At 39.1% G+C, this 18,884-nt stretch overlaps 1 protein-coding gene across 5 annotated transcripts in view; it reads right to left on the bottom strand.

Annotated features, from left to right (window-relative positions):
- CDC42BPB (CDC42 binding protein kinase beta) overlaps window positions 1-18,884 on the bottom strand; it is a 115,336-nt gene that overhangs the window by 13,700 nt on the left and 82,752 nt on the right. For 3 of the 5 annotated variants that reach the window (XM_070751794.1, XM_070751767.1, XM_070751787.1), the window contains 8 exons: window positions 18,498-18,587; window positions 15,403-15,508; window positions 14,201-14,337; window positions 11,085-11,224; window positions 10,478-10,559; window positions 8,042-8,258; window positions 5,828-5,890; window positions 164-760 (listed from right to left, as the gene is read on the bottom strand). In XM_070751794.1, the coding sequence (XP_070607895.1) occupies window positions 164-760; window positions 5,828-5,890; window positions 8,042-8,258; window positions 10,478-10,559; window positions 11,085-11,224; window positions 14,201-14,337; window positions 15,403-15,508; window positions 18,498-18,587 (1,432 nt within the window). The remainder of the gene's footprint in view (window positions 1-163; window positions 761-5,827; window positions 5,891-8,041; window positions 8,259-10,477; window positions 10,560-11,084; window positions 11,225-14,200; window positions 14,338-15,402; window positions 15,509-18,497; window positions 18,588-18,884) is intronic. The other 2 variants (XM_070751774.1, XM_070751780.1) reach the window with 2 other exon arrangements.

Raw genomic sequence — 18,884 nt, 5'->3', positions numbered from 1 at the left:
AGCACACTATTTCCATAATTGTAATAAATAAATCTGGAAGCAAGCTTAGAGAGCATGTAAATCGGGCACCATGGTTGAGTAAAATGGACTACTGGGCCTATCACCTGTTCACCAATTGAAGGGAAGCAATCAAAGATACAGAAACAGAAAAACTTATACATACTACATGCAACGGGAGTCGCGGGCCACATTAGTTCCTGCATGCGTGACCTTCGACCTTGTGCATCAACGTATACTCCCAACAGGCTGAAGCAAAGTAGGTATTCCTCATTGCTGAGCTCCACAGCACAAAGGGTATCAAAAGACTGTTGCGAGAGGAATGCAAGTGAAGTATCAGTGGAATTTATCAGGCTTATAGACTGTCCATCTCCTTGGATGTTCAATAAAGAGAAACCAGATGGGTAGCCGACACAAAGCCTGTCTCTGAATACTGCCATCCATTGTACATGGCCAGGAGCTTGGATTTCATTGAACTTTTTATGGAAAGGTTTAGTTCTGTGAATCTCATAACAGAGAATCTGTCGCTTAACGGCCACAAACAAACAAGGTAAGGAGCTCTTCTTCAGCACGCCAGTTGTAATGAACTGGCAGCCTTTCGTTTCAGGAAGTTTGACATCAAAGCTGTTTTCCGATCCATCCAGGGAAGACCAAGGATACAAGTGAACATGATGATTCCGACCACAAATGAGAACAATTATTTTCTCTTTGGGAACAAGCTCTATCTGGTAGACCTTCTTGCAATCAGCAGCTCGAACAATCACTAGGAAAAATAACAGATGCACATAAGAGAGCATGTATGTGTTGAACCATGATATATTAACAATGTAATTGTTTGAGAAATATGTAATCTTTTGCTGTAATAAAGACATCGTTGTACCAGCATAAATCCCATTATGAATTTGAACAATTGCATCAAAACAGCAATTAATAAATAAACAAACAAATTAAAAAGCAACAGTTTTATCACAGGAAGAGCAAAATGTTTCGTTTTAAACATGCAGAACTGCGAGTTTATCCTAAAAATTAAAATCTAAGCAAGTAAGAAAAAAAGACCCGTGACAAAAATTTTCACTTCCCAATCATTTTATCAATAGAAACCTTCATACTGCCCAGGAGAGGGGTAGGAACAAATACTAGGTAACGATAACAATTGTTACTTGTACAGAATTTCAAAACAGTACAAATAAAATCAAAACTAAAGTGAATATGGACAAGCAAAAGTAAGAGGAGTAATTGTAAATGTTCAGAAAAGGTTAGCTTCTAAGATATTTAGAAGGCTATGCCAATTCCCCCCAGAGATTAGAATTGCCCCCACCCTCCGTGCCTTTCATAAGCTGCTTAAAACCCACCTCTGCCGCCAGGCATGGGGGAATTGAGATACTCTTCCCCCTAGGCCTTTACAATTTTATGCATGGTATGTCTGTCTGTATGTTTGGTTTTTATAATAATGGGTTTTTAACTGTTTTTAGTATTGGATTACAGTATTATTATATGCTGTTTTATTACTGTTGTTAGCCGCCCCGAGTCTGCGGAGAGAGGCGGCATACAAATCCAATGAATGAATGAATGAATGAATGAATGAATGAATGAATGAATGAATGAATGAATAAATAAATAAATAAATAAATAACAAACAATGTATGCATTTTTCTATCTTTTGTTCTTTCTCTGTTATGGAAAAGGTTCCAGAATGTGAGTAATTCTACAGTAAAGGCCCTCTTTACTGGAAAGCTTAATTTCCCTATAGAATCAGAAGATTCCGAGTGCCAATAGCTGGGGTTATGCATGGGTATTCAGGTATTTTAACATTGAAAATTCAAGTACAAACTCTTTGGATTAGGCTCAGAAACCAAACAGCTTCTGCTGCAGGTACTTTAGGATAAGTATTTTTAAAATATACTGTCAAAAATCTGGCAGTTATATTAGCTAAAGCTTCTCAACTATCTTCAAAGGTACTTCTGTACAAAGATATTACAATAGAGAAGCATGGAAAATGTAAAGCATGCCTATTTGAATAATCTACTTTTCTTTAGTACAGAGAAACATGATATAATTTATATTTAACTATCAATAATTCTTTAAAAACCGTGATTCAAAGAATTACAGCCTTACTTCTTTTGGCATTGTGCAAAATGTGCCTAGGTACGAAACCTATACTGTGCATAACCTTTAGGATTGGCCATATGAAAATCAGGCATACTTGCAGAAAATAATGGATCAAAAGTCTCAAGAAAAATAGATTCTCATATCTGCTTCTGGCTTGAAAACTCAAGAGAGTCCCTTCTCTAGAAATTAATTAATGAATCATAAAAGTGTCTTCCCCATGTTCAGGATAATAAACATAAGCATAGGAACAGAAATATTGCTCTGGAAATCAGAAATGAATTTTCAATAAAGAAGAGCAAAAAGGGAAAATTTAGTTGATAGAATTATTTCAATTATCCAAATACACTATATCTCAGTTACAGGGTAGTAAACGTTACTACTAATATTTGAAGTCCTGCCAAAAGCCATAATTATTCTGAGATATTAGCTTCTGAGGTTTGTGGAACTGGATGACACAATAGCAAGATTTCTGTACTGTAGTGCTTGGACAAGCATTAAAAAAACCTCCAGAGTATCCAAGAAAAACTGAACGAATAGTTCATTAAAATGAATAGCACCAGAAGACTATCTATCTATCTATCTATCTATCTATCTATCTATCTATCTATCTATCTATCTATCTATCTATCTATCTATCTATCTATCTATCTATCTATCTATTGGATTTGTATGCCGCCCCTCTCCGCAGACTCGGGGCGGCTAACAACAGTAATAAAACAGTATATGACAATAATCCAATACTAAAAACAGTTTAAAACCCATTATATAAAAACCAAACATACATACATACATACCATGCATAAAATTGTAAAGGCCTAGGGGGAAAGTGTATCTCAATTCCCCCATGCCTGGCGGCAGAGGTGGGTTTTAAGCAGCTTACGAAAGGCAAGGAGGGTGGGGGCAATTCTAATCTCTGGGGGATTTGCTATTAGGCAAGTGATATAAATACAAACATGGTAGAGAAAGCATGCAAAACACAGCTTCTGGAATGGTTTCTAACCCCTTAATATTAGCGCCACTCATGTGACTAAGAGGAAGGAGACAAAGAATGAAGCAGGTGACATAATTCCTTTCCAATATTCTTTTGGATTAGGAAGAATAAAAATAAATTATATTTCCTCTTTACTTTCATTCACATACTGTCTTGCAAGTTAATATTACTGTGACTTTGCCTGGATGGGTTACTTGAGGATTTTACAGCTATATAGCATGAATATATATGAATTATATTTTAATTCTCTATTTCTTGCTTTTCTTAATACAGAGGAAAGTGCCCAAATGCTAATAAAATGGGTTTCATGAAGACATTACCGAAATGTTTTGATCCTAGACAGAATAACAGGAAATGGAGATGTACTCAGTCCTGGATTATTTTGTACTAATTTTCCAGACAAAAAAAGAGCAAAAGCCAATGAGGTATAGATCTGGATGGGAAACCCATGGCTTTAGGCTAGTTTGCAAAGTTGAAAATATATATTTGAAAAGGGCAATAACAAACTATTTTTTTACTGTTGCCAAATGGGGAGAAAAACATTTGGCATATCCATATAGTCATCAGGAGCCAAGTTCAATTTGATGGAGACAGTTTTTATAGTTTGGGAACGTTTCCCATGCTCAAATGGCTAGTTTTCCTACTTTTCATTTTCTAGCTTTAGTTAGTGTGCACATTATCCTACTTTCCAGATAAAACAGATTTGATTTTGCTCCCACCAGTACTAATCAAATCCAGACCAGATTAGCCCAAAATGCCAAAAATCACATGCTTTTGGAAAGCAGTCAGAAAGTTCTGATGTTTACAGAAGACATAACTAAATTAATTTCTGGGGCAGAAAAGCTATTTATCAATTTGGTTGTAGCTACACCCTCAAGTTCATTTCCAAACCTAACATATTGTACACATAAGTACACAGGCATGTATACACACACACATCATCATCAAACTACTTCCATTCAGGATAAGCTAAACATTATGCAAGTGAAGAAGAGGAATAATAAATAGCAACATAAAAAAAGAAAAATAGTAGGAATATGTATGTATGTATGTATGTATGTATGTATGTATGTATGTATGTATGCAGGCATGCATCATATCATAGTCCTTCAGGATTGGGCGACATAAAAGTCAAATTAATAATAAATAAATAATGATATGATACAGCAACTTTAAGATATGCAGACTTCAGATTCTAGAATTTCCCAGCCAGCAAAGTACGTGAAGTCCATATATGGACTGTACATCCATGTATGTTGCTTAAGTTTCTTTAAAGTTAATTCCATTCTTGCTTTTATTGTAACATTACATTCCTGATTTTTAAACTTGTAATCCCTTTTTGAAGATCTCATCAATTTCCTGTTACTGTAACTTGATTTCTCCTTTTCCTTCATCCCATTCACTTTTCCTTCATACAATTGTTTGCAATTCAATTCTCATTCATTCTCTCTGCATCACCAAACTATCTCAGCAATGTTATTTTTTATTCATAGGTACTGGTGCCACTTTGTGGCCATGCTCCAATATTGTGTGATGTTGTTTTTCTGCAACTGAGCTTATGGAAAGAGAAATGGAGGGGGACATGGCAAAAGAGGGAGAAAAAGAATGTATGATAATTTGTGTAAAGATAAAAGACTGACTTTGAAAAGTTGCTGTGATGACCCAGGGCACCGCACAGAGATAACACAGACAGCTGGTAGTTTAAACTGCCCCTCTATTGCTCCAAATCTCTCCAAATGCGCCCACGTTTCTGGCAAGTCCCAGAACAGAGTGAAAACAAACCCCCACGAGCAGCCTCTGGCTACAATTAAACCAGCCCAGCGCTGTCAGCACCAAGGCTGCAAGGCAATAAATCCCAAATATATTTAGCAAAAGAGAGCAAAGTAAGGATTTCAGGGAGATTCAGATAATTAGTCCAGAATGCCAACAAGGAATGCAAGGACTCTTGGCCAATTCAAACATCGGCACACAACACTTCAGGAACTCACTGTTTGTTCCTGACAAATGCCCCTCCCCATGGTGTCTCTTTAAGTCTCATTCCCCAGGAGTGCCTGGTGAAGCTGGGTGGGGCACTCGCCTTACGAGTGGCCTAATCCACCTGCGCTGATCACAACCTGCTCTGCACTCTCCAAGCCCTTGCATCAGGAGGGGGTAATTTCTGCCCCTCATCTGAGCTCTGTCTTTCCTCCCTGCCTGCAAGTCTAAAGTAATTCTGAACTGCCTTGCCTGGACTGACTCTGCCCTTCCCCAGTTTCCTCCAAGGGCGTTATCATTTCCTGTTCCAGTTCATCTTCCGCCACAGATTCAGACTCCGGCGGGGGCATAAACAGCTGCTCATTCTAGATTACCTAAAACTTCTACAGTATCCCGAAGAGTCCTACTGTGATGAATTTTATTATGTCAAAAGACAAATCACCCAGAGATGCAGCTTAGTGGCCAGGTTCCTTTTTTCCAAGCAAGGCACAAAAGTAGCTTATCAGCTAATTATGGAGTAGTAGTGAACAAACCAGATTAGCCTCTATGAATATGCATTTGATGTCAAATGAACAAGTGCCGTTTGTGAAATGTAAGAGCTGTGCCATAAATGTCCCATTTAACAGTTCATTAAATAAGCCGGTATTCTGAGTTTTCATCTCTTGTCAGACAAGCAAGTGCTACATAAGGGAATATTGCAAATAATGAAGAATTAACTGGCATGTATCTGCTAAATGCAAACAAGAATTTACTTACCGTCACGGGTGACCTCTATGACAGAGAGACCTTCATCGGAACCAATTGCTATTCTATCTCGATCTAATGGTAACAAGGTGAGAAAAATAATTATGAATATAAATATTCATTCTAGCCCTGGCTTCTACATTTTTACAGAAAGCATCCATTTGATAAACAGAATATGCATATGCTAACATAAGTGCACTGGATACCGTTTCACGATATTAAATATCAGACCTCAATAATAATATAATTCAATCCATGTCTAACCAAATGAAAAGTCCACAGAATTTAGTAAATCTTGCTCATAGGAAAGTGGTTATATCAATGCACACTATATGGTATTGGCCTCAGATCATTTAAAAGAGAATTTTGGAAAAGAGTGTCTATAGCAGTGGTGCCCAATCTTTTTTTGCCCATGCCCCACCTAAGCATCTCTAAAATCCTCATTTCCCCCCTCCCCCCATGACATATAGGTCATACGTTGGGAACTACTGGTCTATGGTGATTCTCAGTCATGCAGGTCATGGTTATCCCAAAGATGCTTTGTCAAGAGCAACTAGACTTTCTTGCTTTTCTTTGAAGATGTTTCAGTGAAGACATTCTTTGGATGAGAAGCGAAATATCTTCAAAGAAAAACAAGAAAATTCAATTGCTTCCCAATAAAGCACTTTTGGTTTTTGGAAGAGACTGTGCTCCAAGATTTTTTTATTTTGGAGCTTAAATTGGTAGAGATGAAGGGCCAGATTTTTTCAGTAAATGCTGCTCTCGTGATCTCTATAAGCAAGACTGTAGTACTGGGTTAATCCCACCCATCTCATCTCTCAAATGAGGAAAAATAGTTCTTTTTCAGAAGATTTAAGCAAAGTGAGCTATTTTTAAATAGTTGGGTAGCAATATGCTTTCTGTTTTCAAACTGCTGTTAATATTCTGCTCTTATTACTTTAAAATTGTTACAGTATATATGGCACTAACACAATCATTTTGGTTCTTGCAGATGGCAACTGTCCATAAGACTGAAGTAAGGAAGTAAGGTAGGCAGGCAGGCAAATAAATATGACTCCAAATGAGAAGGAAATATAACATTTGTTCACATACAGTGGTACCTCGGTTCTCAAACGCTTTGGTTCTCGTACATTTCGGATAACGAACAAAATTTTCGGCAAAAATTTACTTCGGTATCTGAACAAAAATTCGGATACCGAACAGCCACATAAAATTTTGTTTATTATCCGAAATGTTACCGCCGGGTGCGGCTGCAATCCCGGTAGCTTCAGGAGGCTGAGGAGCTCTATAAGCGCTCCAAGCTGGAGGAAGGGTGGGAGCGGCTGCTATCCTGGCAGCTTCAGGGGGCTCCTTTCCTCAGTGCTTCGTCTTATTACCTGTAAGCAGCTGCACCAACTTTCTCCTTCCCGGCGGCGGCAACAGCGACGGCTTCCCTTCGAGTAGCAACAGCGCCGGGAACGTCACGTGATAAAGGGAAGCCACCGGAGCCGTCTCAGCAGTTGCCGCCGCTCCAGCAGCTTCCCTTCATTATGTAATGTTCCCGGCGCTGTTGCTACTCGAAGGGAAGCCGTCGCTGTTGCCGCCGCCGGGAAGGAGAAAGTTGGTGCAGCTGCTTACAGGTAATAAGACGAAGCACTGAGGAAAGGAGCACCCCGAAGTTGCCAGGATTACAGCCGCCCCCACCCTTCCTGCAGCTTGGAGCGCTTATAGAGCTCCTCAGCCCCCTGAAGCTGCCGGGATTGCTCCTTTCCTCAGTGCTTTGTCTTATTACCTGTAAGCAGTGGTAACATTTATCCCATAGGAAATAAAAAAATAGATTTAATTGGTTCCCAGCGAGTCAACAGCGGCTGGGAACCAATTAAATCCATTTCCATTATTTCCTATGGGATAAATTAATTTGGTACTCAACCAAATCGGTTCTCGACCACACTTCTGGAACGAATTGTGGTCGAGAACCGAGGTACCACTGTACTTAATTTTATTTTAGCACAATAAAGAATGGGACCAAAACCGAGTCAATGCATCTAAGCATTTATGATATCTATTTCAAGAAGTGAGAAGCATACACCAAATCATTTTATAAGTCAATCACTAAGTTTCATACTACTAATCTTTCCTGTCCAGAGATAAAAATAAGAAACAATATATTTAAAGATTGCAATCTATCAGTCTCAATTATAGGTGCAATGTTATACATTTGAAGTGCCTTATTATATTCCAACATACCTATAATAGTAGCAGCTAGGGTGCTTTTAATGAAAGGCAGTGTACTGTCATAGGCTTCCTGTGGAATATGTATAACTTGATTTCTGAGTTTATTTTTGTGCAGAATAGACTGCAGTCCCTCTAGAATTCCAACCCACTTTCGCTTTTCATTCTCGTTTTCTGTTAGGATCAGCAAAGAGCAAGTCTTTGAAGGAGAGCCTAAGAGAGAAGCCGTCACCTTGAGAAGAAGAAGACAGAAAAGTAAAAGTAAAATAATTGCATGAAATTCAGTCACCTGAGAAATTCCTCAATGAAAGTAAGGAGACAAAATGGAAATGTATGCCAGAATCAGACAAATTGTTTTTCAAAATGGCCGGCTCCAGACTGAGCCTTCTGTAAACAGCATGAATAAATTCAGTGGTAAAAGAGAGAAGGGATAATGATACTCTGATTTCTTAGACACCATCTACTCTGCAGATATTGACATAGGAGGGATTTGTTCAGTGTTTTCTCCCACCTCAACCAACTTGGAAGTATAGCCAATCGTCTTCATTCTTAGCCCTGATTTTGGTGTATGACTCAGAAGAGAGACTGTAAAGTTCATGTTTTTGGGGGGAGGGTGACTAAATGATATGTACTCTTCTGGAAGGTGTTGAAAACCTTGTTTTATCAGCAGGCCTAGGGGAATCCAGAGCAGGATGGAGCCCATTAAATGGCTCGTGTGACTGCTGTCACCGAGGTGGAAGGTGATTTTATCGTATTATACTATATTAATTTGATTTTTTTATTTGTTTTATTGTTTTAAATATGTTTTTATATTCTGTAAGCTGCCTTGAGTCACCATGGGTGAACAGGTAGCAATATAAATTCAATAAATAAATAAAACCTCACAATCCTTTGCATTAGGCAAGCTGGCTGGGAGTAAAGGGAGTTGAAATAATATGCAAGGCAGCACATTGTGCCTGGATTTAATTTCAATGAATTCATTTCTGGTTTATATTTAATTCATTATCAATACAAATTTACAGTGCCGACAAATCTCTTTTACTCTTGTTTTGCTACAAACAGTGACATGGTGACAATCACATATTGTCTTTACACATATGGTTAATTAGAAATTCTTTAGAGATCTCTCATCTCACAGACTCCTCTCAAACAATTGTCTACAAGATTTGTGCAGGGGTAGACTTAAGCAAGCTTTGGATGTTTAATTTCTTTCCAATTAAATTCCTTTCTAATTCAATCCGATTAAGTTAAAACTTCCAGTCCTTTGGCAAACTCAGCCTTCTTTATTCCAATTCACTGAGCAATGTATATACATTTGATGTGTTTCATTTCCCATACAAATGACTCTCTCATAGTTCTCTCCCTATGCATTAATAAGATTTGCTGGTAGTCAAATCAAGAGCTTTTGTACTTATTTTGTAATTTATCAGGCTGGTTATATAAGGGCCCACTCACTGTGACTCTCATCTTTAGTAGAAATGGGTCAACAAACAATTGATAAGATTTAAAAAATGTTTTTAAATAGTCCAAACCTGTGAATATGTTTATAAAACTCAATAGAGAAGACATACTTACAGAGCAAGCCACCAGAATATAAACTCAGAGTAAACTCCATTCCCTACTAGCACTGGTGATGTTATCTACTTTGGTAATGAAATGCCTGCAAGAAATCAACTAAGCTCACAAAGTATCAAGGACCCTTCATTTATGAAACTTGTCTGAAAACTGGCAAATGTATATGTACAGTAGTGACACCTGTTCTTGTAGGTGTAATTCAACTTCGCTTTAAAAATTAAAATGTGGGAGATTAATGATAGTAAAAAAAAAATCCGAACCCTGAAAGTTTCCAAATCCCTAGAATTGAGCCAAGTAAATTTAAATTATTTATGAATAGAGTTATGTATTGAACAAAACACATGGTTATGTCCAACACATACTCTGTTCATAATGAGCAGGACCTGGTTGCAGTGCACTCTGTAATGTTAACTCAGACTTAAAACTTTCTATTACTTCACTTCTTCAACATAGTACAAATTATTTTACTATTTATTTTAACTTTAGATTGAATTCTTGCCCCTAAAACATTTCCAGATCTGGATGTTCCTAGTTTATTGTATATGTATTATACAATATATGCATTATGTGTAATAAAGCCTTCCTTATTATGAGGCATCATGGTAATTTAGAGCAATCTGGCAATGAAATTAGCACCCTAAAACACTTGGTAACCTGGAATTTAGCTAACAACTAGAATACAATAAAATATATTTCTGTTGCTAAATTATTATAAAAATATTATAAACCCACAATCAACATTCTATAGAGCAGCTATGGAAACCTAACCATTTTGTTTTGCCTAGATTGGAAAATTGGGTAAAACTTTATTTTTTAATCAATCATAGCTAAGTAAAACATGAATTGTATTTGTACAAATTAGTCAAATGATCATACCCTGAATATACAAGGAATATCTTTACGTGTTGCATGTATAACATCCGATGCTAGGACAGAACTCACACAAAACTCTTCATCTCTGGAAAAAGAACAACACTACATGTTATTAAATTTAAACAACATATTTAAAATCCTTGCTAAAGCAAAGATTATTAGCAAGAAATTAACAAATTGATTGTTAAAATTTGAATCACTGAGTTAAAGAAATTCTGTGTACAGGTTTATGATATTATTTTCTCCCAGAAAAAATCAAGACCATGTGAGAACCCGGATTGTGGGGGCAATAGCCTAGCTCTGTCAAAAAAGTGCTATTGCTAACATGTTGTAAGCCGCCCTGAGTCTAAGGAGAAGGGCGGCATAAAAATTGAATGAATGAATGAATGAATGAATGAATGAATGAATGAATGAATGAATGAATAAATAAATAAACAAACAAACAAACCTATTCTCTCATACCTTATACAAATGTGGCCTACAGTTTTGTCACAAAAGCACACAATATATCTAAGGATGCTATGTAACATCAAAGAAAAATCAGCGATTGTGTCGTTCTTCACTTGCTAGTTTTTCTCTGACATAATTAAGCTTACAAAAAGTGGCAAACCTGAGATCCATAACTTGACTTGCAACAACTCCTGGCTGAGTGGATTTTCCTTCAGGCACATCATAGAGGAAAAGTTTACAGTCACAGACGACTGCATAAACCCGCTGCCATCCTTTCTTAACTCCTGTTGGCTTTGGAACCTGTAAACATAGAAATATATTATTCATATTATTTATTCATTAAATTTATTATTTTATTCATTAAATATATTTTAATATACCATCTCACTATTGAAGCAACTCACAAACATATTTCCGGGGATTTGCAACAATATATACATTTTTCAAATTTTTAACTTCTTCATTCTAGATGGCTGCAAAAACATCAATCCATTAATCAATTGATCAGTAAGTATGATTGGCTTCCCTAAGGAACCTGAAGTGATCTTTCAGATGTTATGAGTCATCTCTTTATAGGAAATTAAGTTGCATGGCACTCATTTTCTCAAGAGTTGAATTTACAAATGATATTAAGACATAATTTAATGAAATAAGCAAAACTCTTTCAAGCTATTAATTTATAAGAAATCTGTTTCAAAAGTATTAATTTAAAGTTAATGATGATGATATATTTTAATTCTTTCATAATTTCTGATATACGGTGCCACAAGAATACTTATCTCTTACATAAACAATAAAATTCCACCATTCCTAATAAATGGATCCAATATTGATGTCATTCAGGAAGCTTTTGAAGACCTAAATGTTCTCCCTAGCCTTGGGAGTAGGCTGATGACTGAGCCCCTGTTCACTTCTATCTTATTTTTGTATTTATCTTATTATTTTTTAATTGTAGACCACCCAGAAATATTGGAGGTCTATTCACAACTAAATAATAAATTAATAGATGAGTAGATGAAAGGTTTTTCTAAATGTTTTTATCGGGTTGATGTAAATTCAACAGAAGCTTTGTAAAGATATTCTCTTTCTAACAGTTAAGCTCAATTCTTAATGGTTATATGAAGATGTATTCTAGATGTCAATAGAGAATGTCTTTCTTTGCTTTCTTTGGGAATATTTTTCAGATCCCAGTTCTGTTTAAGCCAAAATTACAGCTAGCAATACTCTTCTATTCAAGTACTAATTAGGTTCAACTCTGCTTAACTTTTTCAAGATCAGCTAAGCTTAGTTAAGAGCTGCTGATTGTTGCCATTATTTCATGCTGTATAATTACTTTTTCAAATGTCACAGACACTCCACTGAACTTGGTAATTATTTCCATTTACCTGTCTTTTTTAATCATGATTTTGGAGAACAGAAGCAATAACAATTTGATAATAATTAAATCCTGAATAATCTTGAAGGTGCAATCAATAAGCCATAATGTTCTCTAAAGTTCTCTTTAGAGGAAAAGGAAATGCTGGGTAAGGCATTGAATTGGAAAGCTTGAAATGCTCTGAGATAGTTCCTGGGTAAAACTGTGGTTTGGATGTTGATGATGGGGTTGGAAGCAATGTCTCATACTCCATCTTGCTATGCTTGACTCCTAACGTTTTTACTCTAATCTTTTTTACCTGAAATTGTTTTAGGTTTTCAATTCCTCAAGAAGCAACCAGCTTGAAGTTCAAATGAACCTGGACTCTAATTTTACAGCCAGATTTGCTTTACTGTCTATGTCTAAATTTGAACTGGTATTTGACTATGCACAGTGTTCTGTCCCAGTGATGACACACACCCCCACCCCCCCAGGAAATAAGTCCCCACACATTGATTTTATAAGTATTTAATGCTAACAATTTAGGAGCTGTGAGGTTTGGATTTAAAAGTTCAACAAAATCAGGAAATAAAGTCTTTTCAGTGCCAGCTGCTAATTAGTGTTCTCACAAGCCAGAAACCAAAACAAATAGGTCATTCCTTTGGTCAGACAGATCTTTCATGGACTCACTCTGAGTTGACAGGAAGCCCTGAGATAATTAGTCCAACTTGCCAATTGTAATTCATCATTGAACAATATCCAAAGAGATAAACCTTAAATAGTCTAAGAGCATGGTCAATTGTTTCTAAAGATCTATTCACGCAGAGACCACCTCTTGTTTAGTCTCTCCTGCCTTCTGGCAGCTCTGCGTACCCTAGCATCAAGAAGAGACTCCTCCTCTTCTCCTGAGTCACTCATGTGCACCTCGGGCGGTGCAGAAGGCCCTGGTTGGCTTTTAGCCTCTGACATCACATCTTCTCCAACCTTCTTGCTATCAGACTCGGGTGCCAGGTACACGGGCCTAGGGTACCGTGCCACAACCGTCTCTTGATCCTCGGGATCCATGATCAGCTGCACAGGATGTGGACAGGCCACAACATACAGTAACTCTGATTATCTGATTATTGACTGTTGTGTTCGGGCCTGGGCCAGCTGTTGCCCCCACATATGTCAGAGTGATTGTGAAAGCCTGGCTGACAGGAAAACGTGGCAGACAGCCCAGAGGATGAGGCAGATGGTTCAGAGGAGTTGGCAGACAGCCCAGGGGATTTAGCAGGCAGCCCGTCGGATAGCCTCTCTTCTTTGGATTCGGATGCTGAACAGATAATTAATATGCGTAGCCGTAGAGCAATGCAATGTAGGGCTCAATTAAGGGATTATCAACGGTGATTATGGTGTCACCTGTGTTTGGGTGTGGTCCACAGAATGAGGGCTGGGTGTGGTTCCCATAATGAGGGCTACAGTTACAAAAGGGAACAGAGGCAGAGGCAAACTGTGGATGTGTATCTGTGGAGTTTGTGTGGCTTTGTGGTTCCTGCTTTGAAGCCTCTGCTCTGTGCCTTTGGATTTCAACTCAGCATTGTCAGGTAAGTGGGAGTTGAAAACTCTGGGACTAGCTGCTGCTCTTGTGCCTCGAGAATTCAGAGAACTCCTGGAACGTTTCTGCTATGTGACTTTTTTATTTGTTTGCTTTTTTCATGAACTCTGAATTTTCGCCTTGAACTGTGTTTTACTCCTGAAAATAAGGAGTTTTCTTTAGCCTTTTCTTTTATGTTTAATACAAGTTTGCTGATTAGCAATGCACGTGTGTGTTTGACCTTCTTTCCTGGACCGTTAATTATCACCTGAGCCCGGTTAGGCAGAACATTGACAATCTGCCAATATGTGCAAAGGACCATCCTCTTGTTCTGCCAGATTCTTACCTTGACATAGCCCTTATAGGCTGTTCCTATACCTCTTTGAACATCTATTCCAAGGGGTCTCTTGGCTTGCTCTGGAGGGATAGGACAGACTTGTGGCGCACTGTCTTTGCAGGTAATGTGGCATGCAAACGAACACACTAAGGATGAAAAAGTAAACTTGTTAAGCTTTGTGTTGTGACACAATAAATTCTATAGAATAGAGAACTGGATAACAGTGAATGAGCAAGGAAAGGACATCATACCATAGTTAGTCAGCATCTAGTCTCCAAGAACGACCAGTTTAAAATGGCAAACATGATATTCATTTTTTTTCATATGAAAAAGTAATGAACATATAATAGCAGGAGCTTCATTAAGCCATAATCATGCTTCAATAACATTATATTTTAAAGTATAAAATACCTGAGGTTTTAAAATTATGGCATTTTATTTTTTCTTGAAATTACACATACTTAATTATTTTGAACAACTGTTTTATTCGGAGCAATTATTTAAAAGACCCATTAGATTTTTTTTTAAGGAACCTAGTTTGGCAAGGCTCCCTTTTTTTCCCTTATAAAATAAAGGTCTGTAATAAATATGTATACAATCTACATATAAAATAATAAAACACACACCAATATTTTCACTTCTGGGAATGGTTACTGAAGTCTGAAGTTATTCAAGATTTGTTGAGCTAGAATTTTATTTCTATTTTTATAATAATAATTTAAAAAGCATGCGCCACTATTTTGCATTTCTCAGATTTACGCATCTCTTTGCCTCTGAATGTTATCAGAAGTCCATTTAATTTCAAAAATACAGATAGACTTCACAAGGCCACGAAGACCTGGCTTTGCAGGCAACCCTGGGAGTCCATAAATTTATATCTTCGATGGCCAATTGTATGAATGGTGTGTATGTATATGAGTATGACCACCATTTCTTATAATAACTTTTAAAAATGTTTTAGCCTTAAATAATGTTTGACTTCTTTTACTGTTCTGTATCTATTTATTGTATTTATACTGTTATTGTAAGCCGCCCTGAGTCCTTCGGGATTGGGTGGCATAGAAGTCGAATAAATAAATAATAAATAAATTCAATACTACAGTTATAAATAGATGCTTACCACAACAAAATTTTAAACAGTTTTGTTTTCTTTCCAAATGACAATTAGACCATTAAGATGACCAAATGTTTAAGAGATTTAACCAACTTACCATCACAAGCATAACCCTGTCTAATCAATCCCACCATGAGAGATGTACAGTGGCTGCATTGAGTTGGGCTTGAAAAGGATTTGATACTTAGTTGATGAGCTTTAGGCTGAAAAAAAGTTCACATAAAAAAGCAACATAAAAATTGACACCTCTGATAAATTATTAATGAGACCGTGTACCAGCTTCCATATCAATTCCATATCAAGTGGACGGCTGGGGTTAATTCAATGTAAACTCTTATGTGGAATGGATCTTAGCTACCGTGTTTCCCCGATAGTAAGACCCCCCCGATTGTAAGACATATGGGGGGTTTCAGGGGGGTCGGCTAATATAAGCCATACCCCGAAAGTAAGACATATGTCTTACTTTCGGGGAAACACGGGGGGTATTGCCGCCGGGCCGATTGCCGAGTGGGGACGGGGCGCGGGAGGAGGCAGCGCTGCACCGCACCCCTCAGGCTGCTCCACCCGGGATGGGGCTCTTCCCGAGCCCCCGTGCGCCCCTCCGGAGGAGCCCCATCCTGGGCGGAGCAGCCTGAGGGGTCCGGTGCGGAACTGCTTCCTCCCGCGCCCCGTCCTCGCTCGGCAAGAGAGGCACGAAACCGCTGCTTATGCCGGGCGGCCCGCCTGGAACGCCAGCAATGCCGTCGGGCCGATTGCCAAGTGGGGATGGGGCGCGGGAGGAGGCAGCGCTGCACCAGACCCCTCAGGCCGCTCCGCCCGGGATGGGGCTCCTCCGGAGGGGCGTACGAGGGCTCGGGAGGAGCCCCATCCCGGGCGGAGCAGTCTGAGGGGTCCGGTGCAGCGCTGCCTCCTCCCGCGCCCCGTCCTCGCTCGGCAAGAGAGGCACGAAACTGCTGCTTATGCCGGGCGGCCCGCCTGGAACGCCAGCAATGCCGCCGGGCCGATTGCCAAGCGGGGACGGGGCGCGGGAGGAGGCAGCGCTGCACCAGACCCCTCAGGCCGCTCCGCCCGGGATGGGGCTCATCCGGAGGGGCGCACGAGGGCTCGGGAGAAGCCCCATCCCGGGCGGAGCAGTCTGAGGGGTCCGGTGCAGCGCTGCCTCCTCCCGCGCCCCGTCCTCACTCGGCAAGAGAGGCACGAAACTGCTGCTTATGCTGGGCGGCCCGCCTGGAACGCCAGCAATGCCGCTGGGCCGATTGCCGAGCGGGGACGGGGCGCGGGAGGAGGCAGCGCTGCACCGGACCCCTCAGGCTGCTCCGCCCGGGATGGGGCTCCTCCCGAGCCCCCGTGCGCCCCTCCGGAGGAGCCCCATCCCGGGCGGAGCGGCCTGAGGGGTCTGGTGCAGCGCTGCCTCCTCCCGCACCCCGTCCCCGCTCGGCAATCGGCCCGGCGGCATTGCTGGCGTTCCAGGCGGGCGGCCCGGCAGCCCAGGTTTCATCATTCATTTATCTCGGCTCGGAAATTATGCGGGTCTTTCAATCCTGCTGCTTCTTTTTAGCTCCTTTCCTCCTTTTTTTCGGTGCCTTTCATCAGCTGATGGACCCCAAACATTGCAGACCCTGTGCTTTTCTGACTTACCCTCATTAAGGATGGAAGGCTGAGTCAACTTTGAGCCTTCGGGAACGCGACCCTTTCAATTTTTTTCCAATATAAGACATACCCCGAAAGAAAGACATAGGGGGGCTTTTGGGGGTAAAAAGAAAGTAAGACACTGCCTTACTATCGGGGAAACACGGTAGGAGTTACTCCTTGTGCGCTGCTGACACAGTGTATTAGATTCTCCATCTCCATATAAAAACTATCTTGAACAGAATAATGCTTTAGCTATTTGCTGTGATTATTTTCAGCACTTAATGAGATTAATGTCACTCAGTTTTTGATGAACTGTTAAGAATGTATTGATTTCAAATAGGTGCTGTTCTTTTGTTTTGCTTTTATGACAGATTAATGTGCTTCCCTATTGATTATGCTTTGTTTTATCTTGGCTTTTGCACTGTGCTGAAATAGTTTTTGTATTGGTTAATTTATATTTGGATTGTACTGTCAAAAGCAATATAATCATTCTTTCAAAATAAATACATGTCCAGTATAGAGTAGTTTGGGCAATATATATATATATTTAAAAAATAGATGCACTGTGCAACCACCTAAATTATAATCAACAATCAGCTAAGAATTATAACCTACAATCAAATCCACTCATGTACTGAAACTGCAATAATATTTGTTTGTTTGTTTGTTTATTGATTTGATTTGTATGCCGCCCCTCTCCATAGACTTGTAGGCTTGTTCAGCCCACCATTATTATATTAGCTTTTACAGAAGCTCAATATCTTTTTTATTATCACACTTAATATTATATAGCAAAACTAGTTGCTTATTATCTACAACAATTGAATATTGACTGCACTTACTCCATGGAACAAAATAATATAAACAAATTCAAAGTTTTAATTGGGCTGGTGAACTAGGGCAAATCCCTTTGGTAACAGGCTTATTTAAAATGGGTAGGGGAATCCAAGCCAGCAAATTTCCAGTCTGATTGGAGGGAAAAAAAAAGAAGGAAAAGGGAAAAATGTGGAAATTTGCCAGATCAAACTTGCTAGATAGGCAATTTGCAAAAAAACACAAAAAACCCATTCTTTTTTTTAATGTTACAGCAGTTCTAGATTTTGTGAAAAATAAGAGGGTTCTTCTCTGATATTTCCTTCACATATTGTTGCATGGTCATATTGCATTGGCATCCTTTAGTATCATGCTAGCCAATGCCTACTTGAATGGCTTTTTACTGATTTTTTTAAACCCACCTCTCAGGCAAAGATTTAGACAGAAAATGCATCTGTGATCTACTTGTACAGCAGGGATTTTCTAGGAAAGGACAGAAAGTATCCAGAATCTGTTCCAGTATAAATTAGCTGAACACCCCAAAATATTCCCATAAAATTCTATACAGAATTCATTTTAATTCTTAATCCAGGTTAAAATAACCCCCCCCCCCAAATCTCGCTTAGACATAGCTAACATACAGACACGAACAAACTGACAAATGGATCATGCATGAGGCTTAATACTTTACATGTTAACTCTCTGCCCACATTTTTTTTGTTAAAACAAACCATTAAAGCCCCCTACCTTTGGTACAGCTAGAGAAATGGACTGAATGGTGGGGGAAGGAGCAGCAGGCATCCTCTGAAGCCGAATTGGTTCCTGAATTGCAAAAAACTGTAGCTGAATAACATTTAATTTTTCCAGGCTCCCATATATATTTGGTCTTGCAACGTTTGACAAATCTCTACTTCTAAATTTTAGTAAGCGACTCTACTGAAAAGTGCTGGCTTGCCCCTAATTTATTAGAAGCAAGTCTGCAGATCAAGATAGACTCACAGGAAAACCTGCACTTTAGCAAGCAGCAGAAGATAAGCAAACAAGAGAGCAAGAAATACACAGCTGAATGAGACAATGAGAGCCAGGGAAACAGTAGCAAAACAAATGAAGTTCACGCCAACTTTGTACATATAA

Source organism: Erythrolamprus reginae, chromosome 1 (assembly GCF_031021105.1).
Source record: "Erythrolamprus reginae isolate rEryReg1 chromosome 1, rEryReg1.hap1, whole genome shotgun sequence".
Taxonomy (NCBI): domain Eukaryota; kingdom Metazoa; phylum Chordata; class Lepidosauria; order Squamata; family Dipsadidae; genus Erythrolamprus; species Erythrolamprus reginae.
Note: the sequence above shows the minus strand (reverse complement) of the source record. Positions and strands in the feature narration are given on the sequence as shown.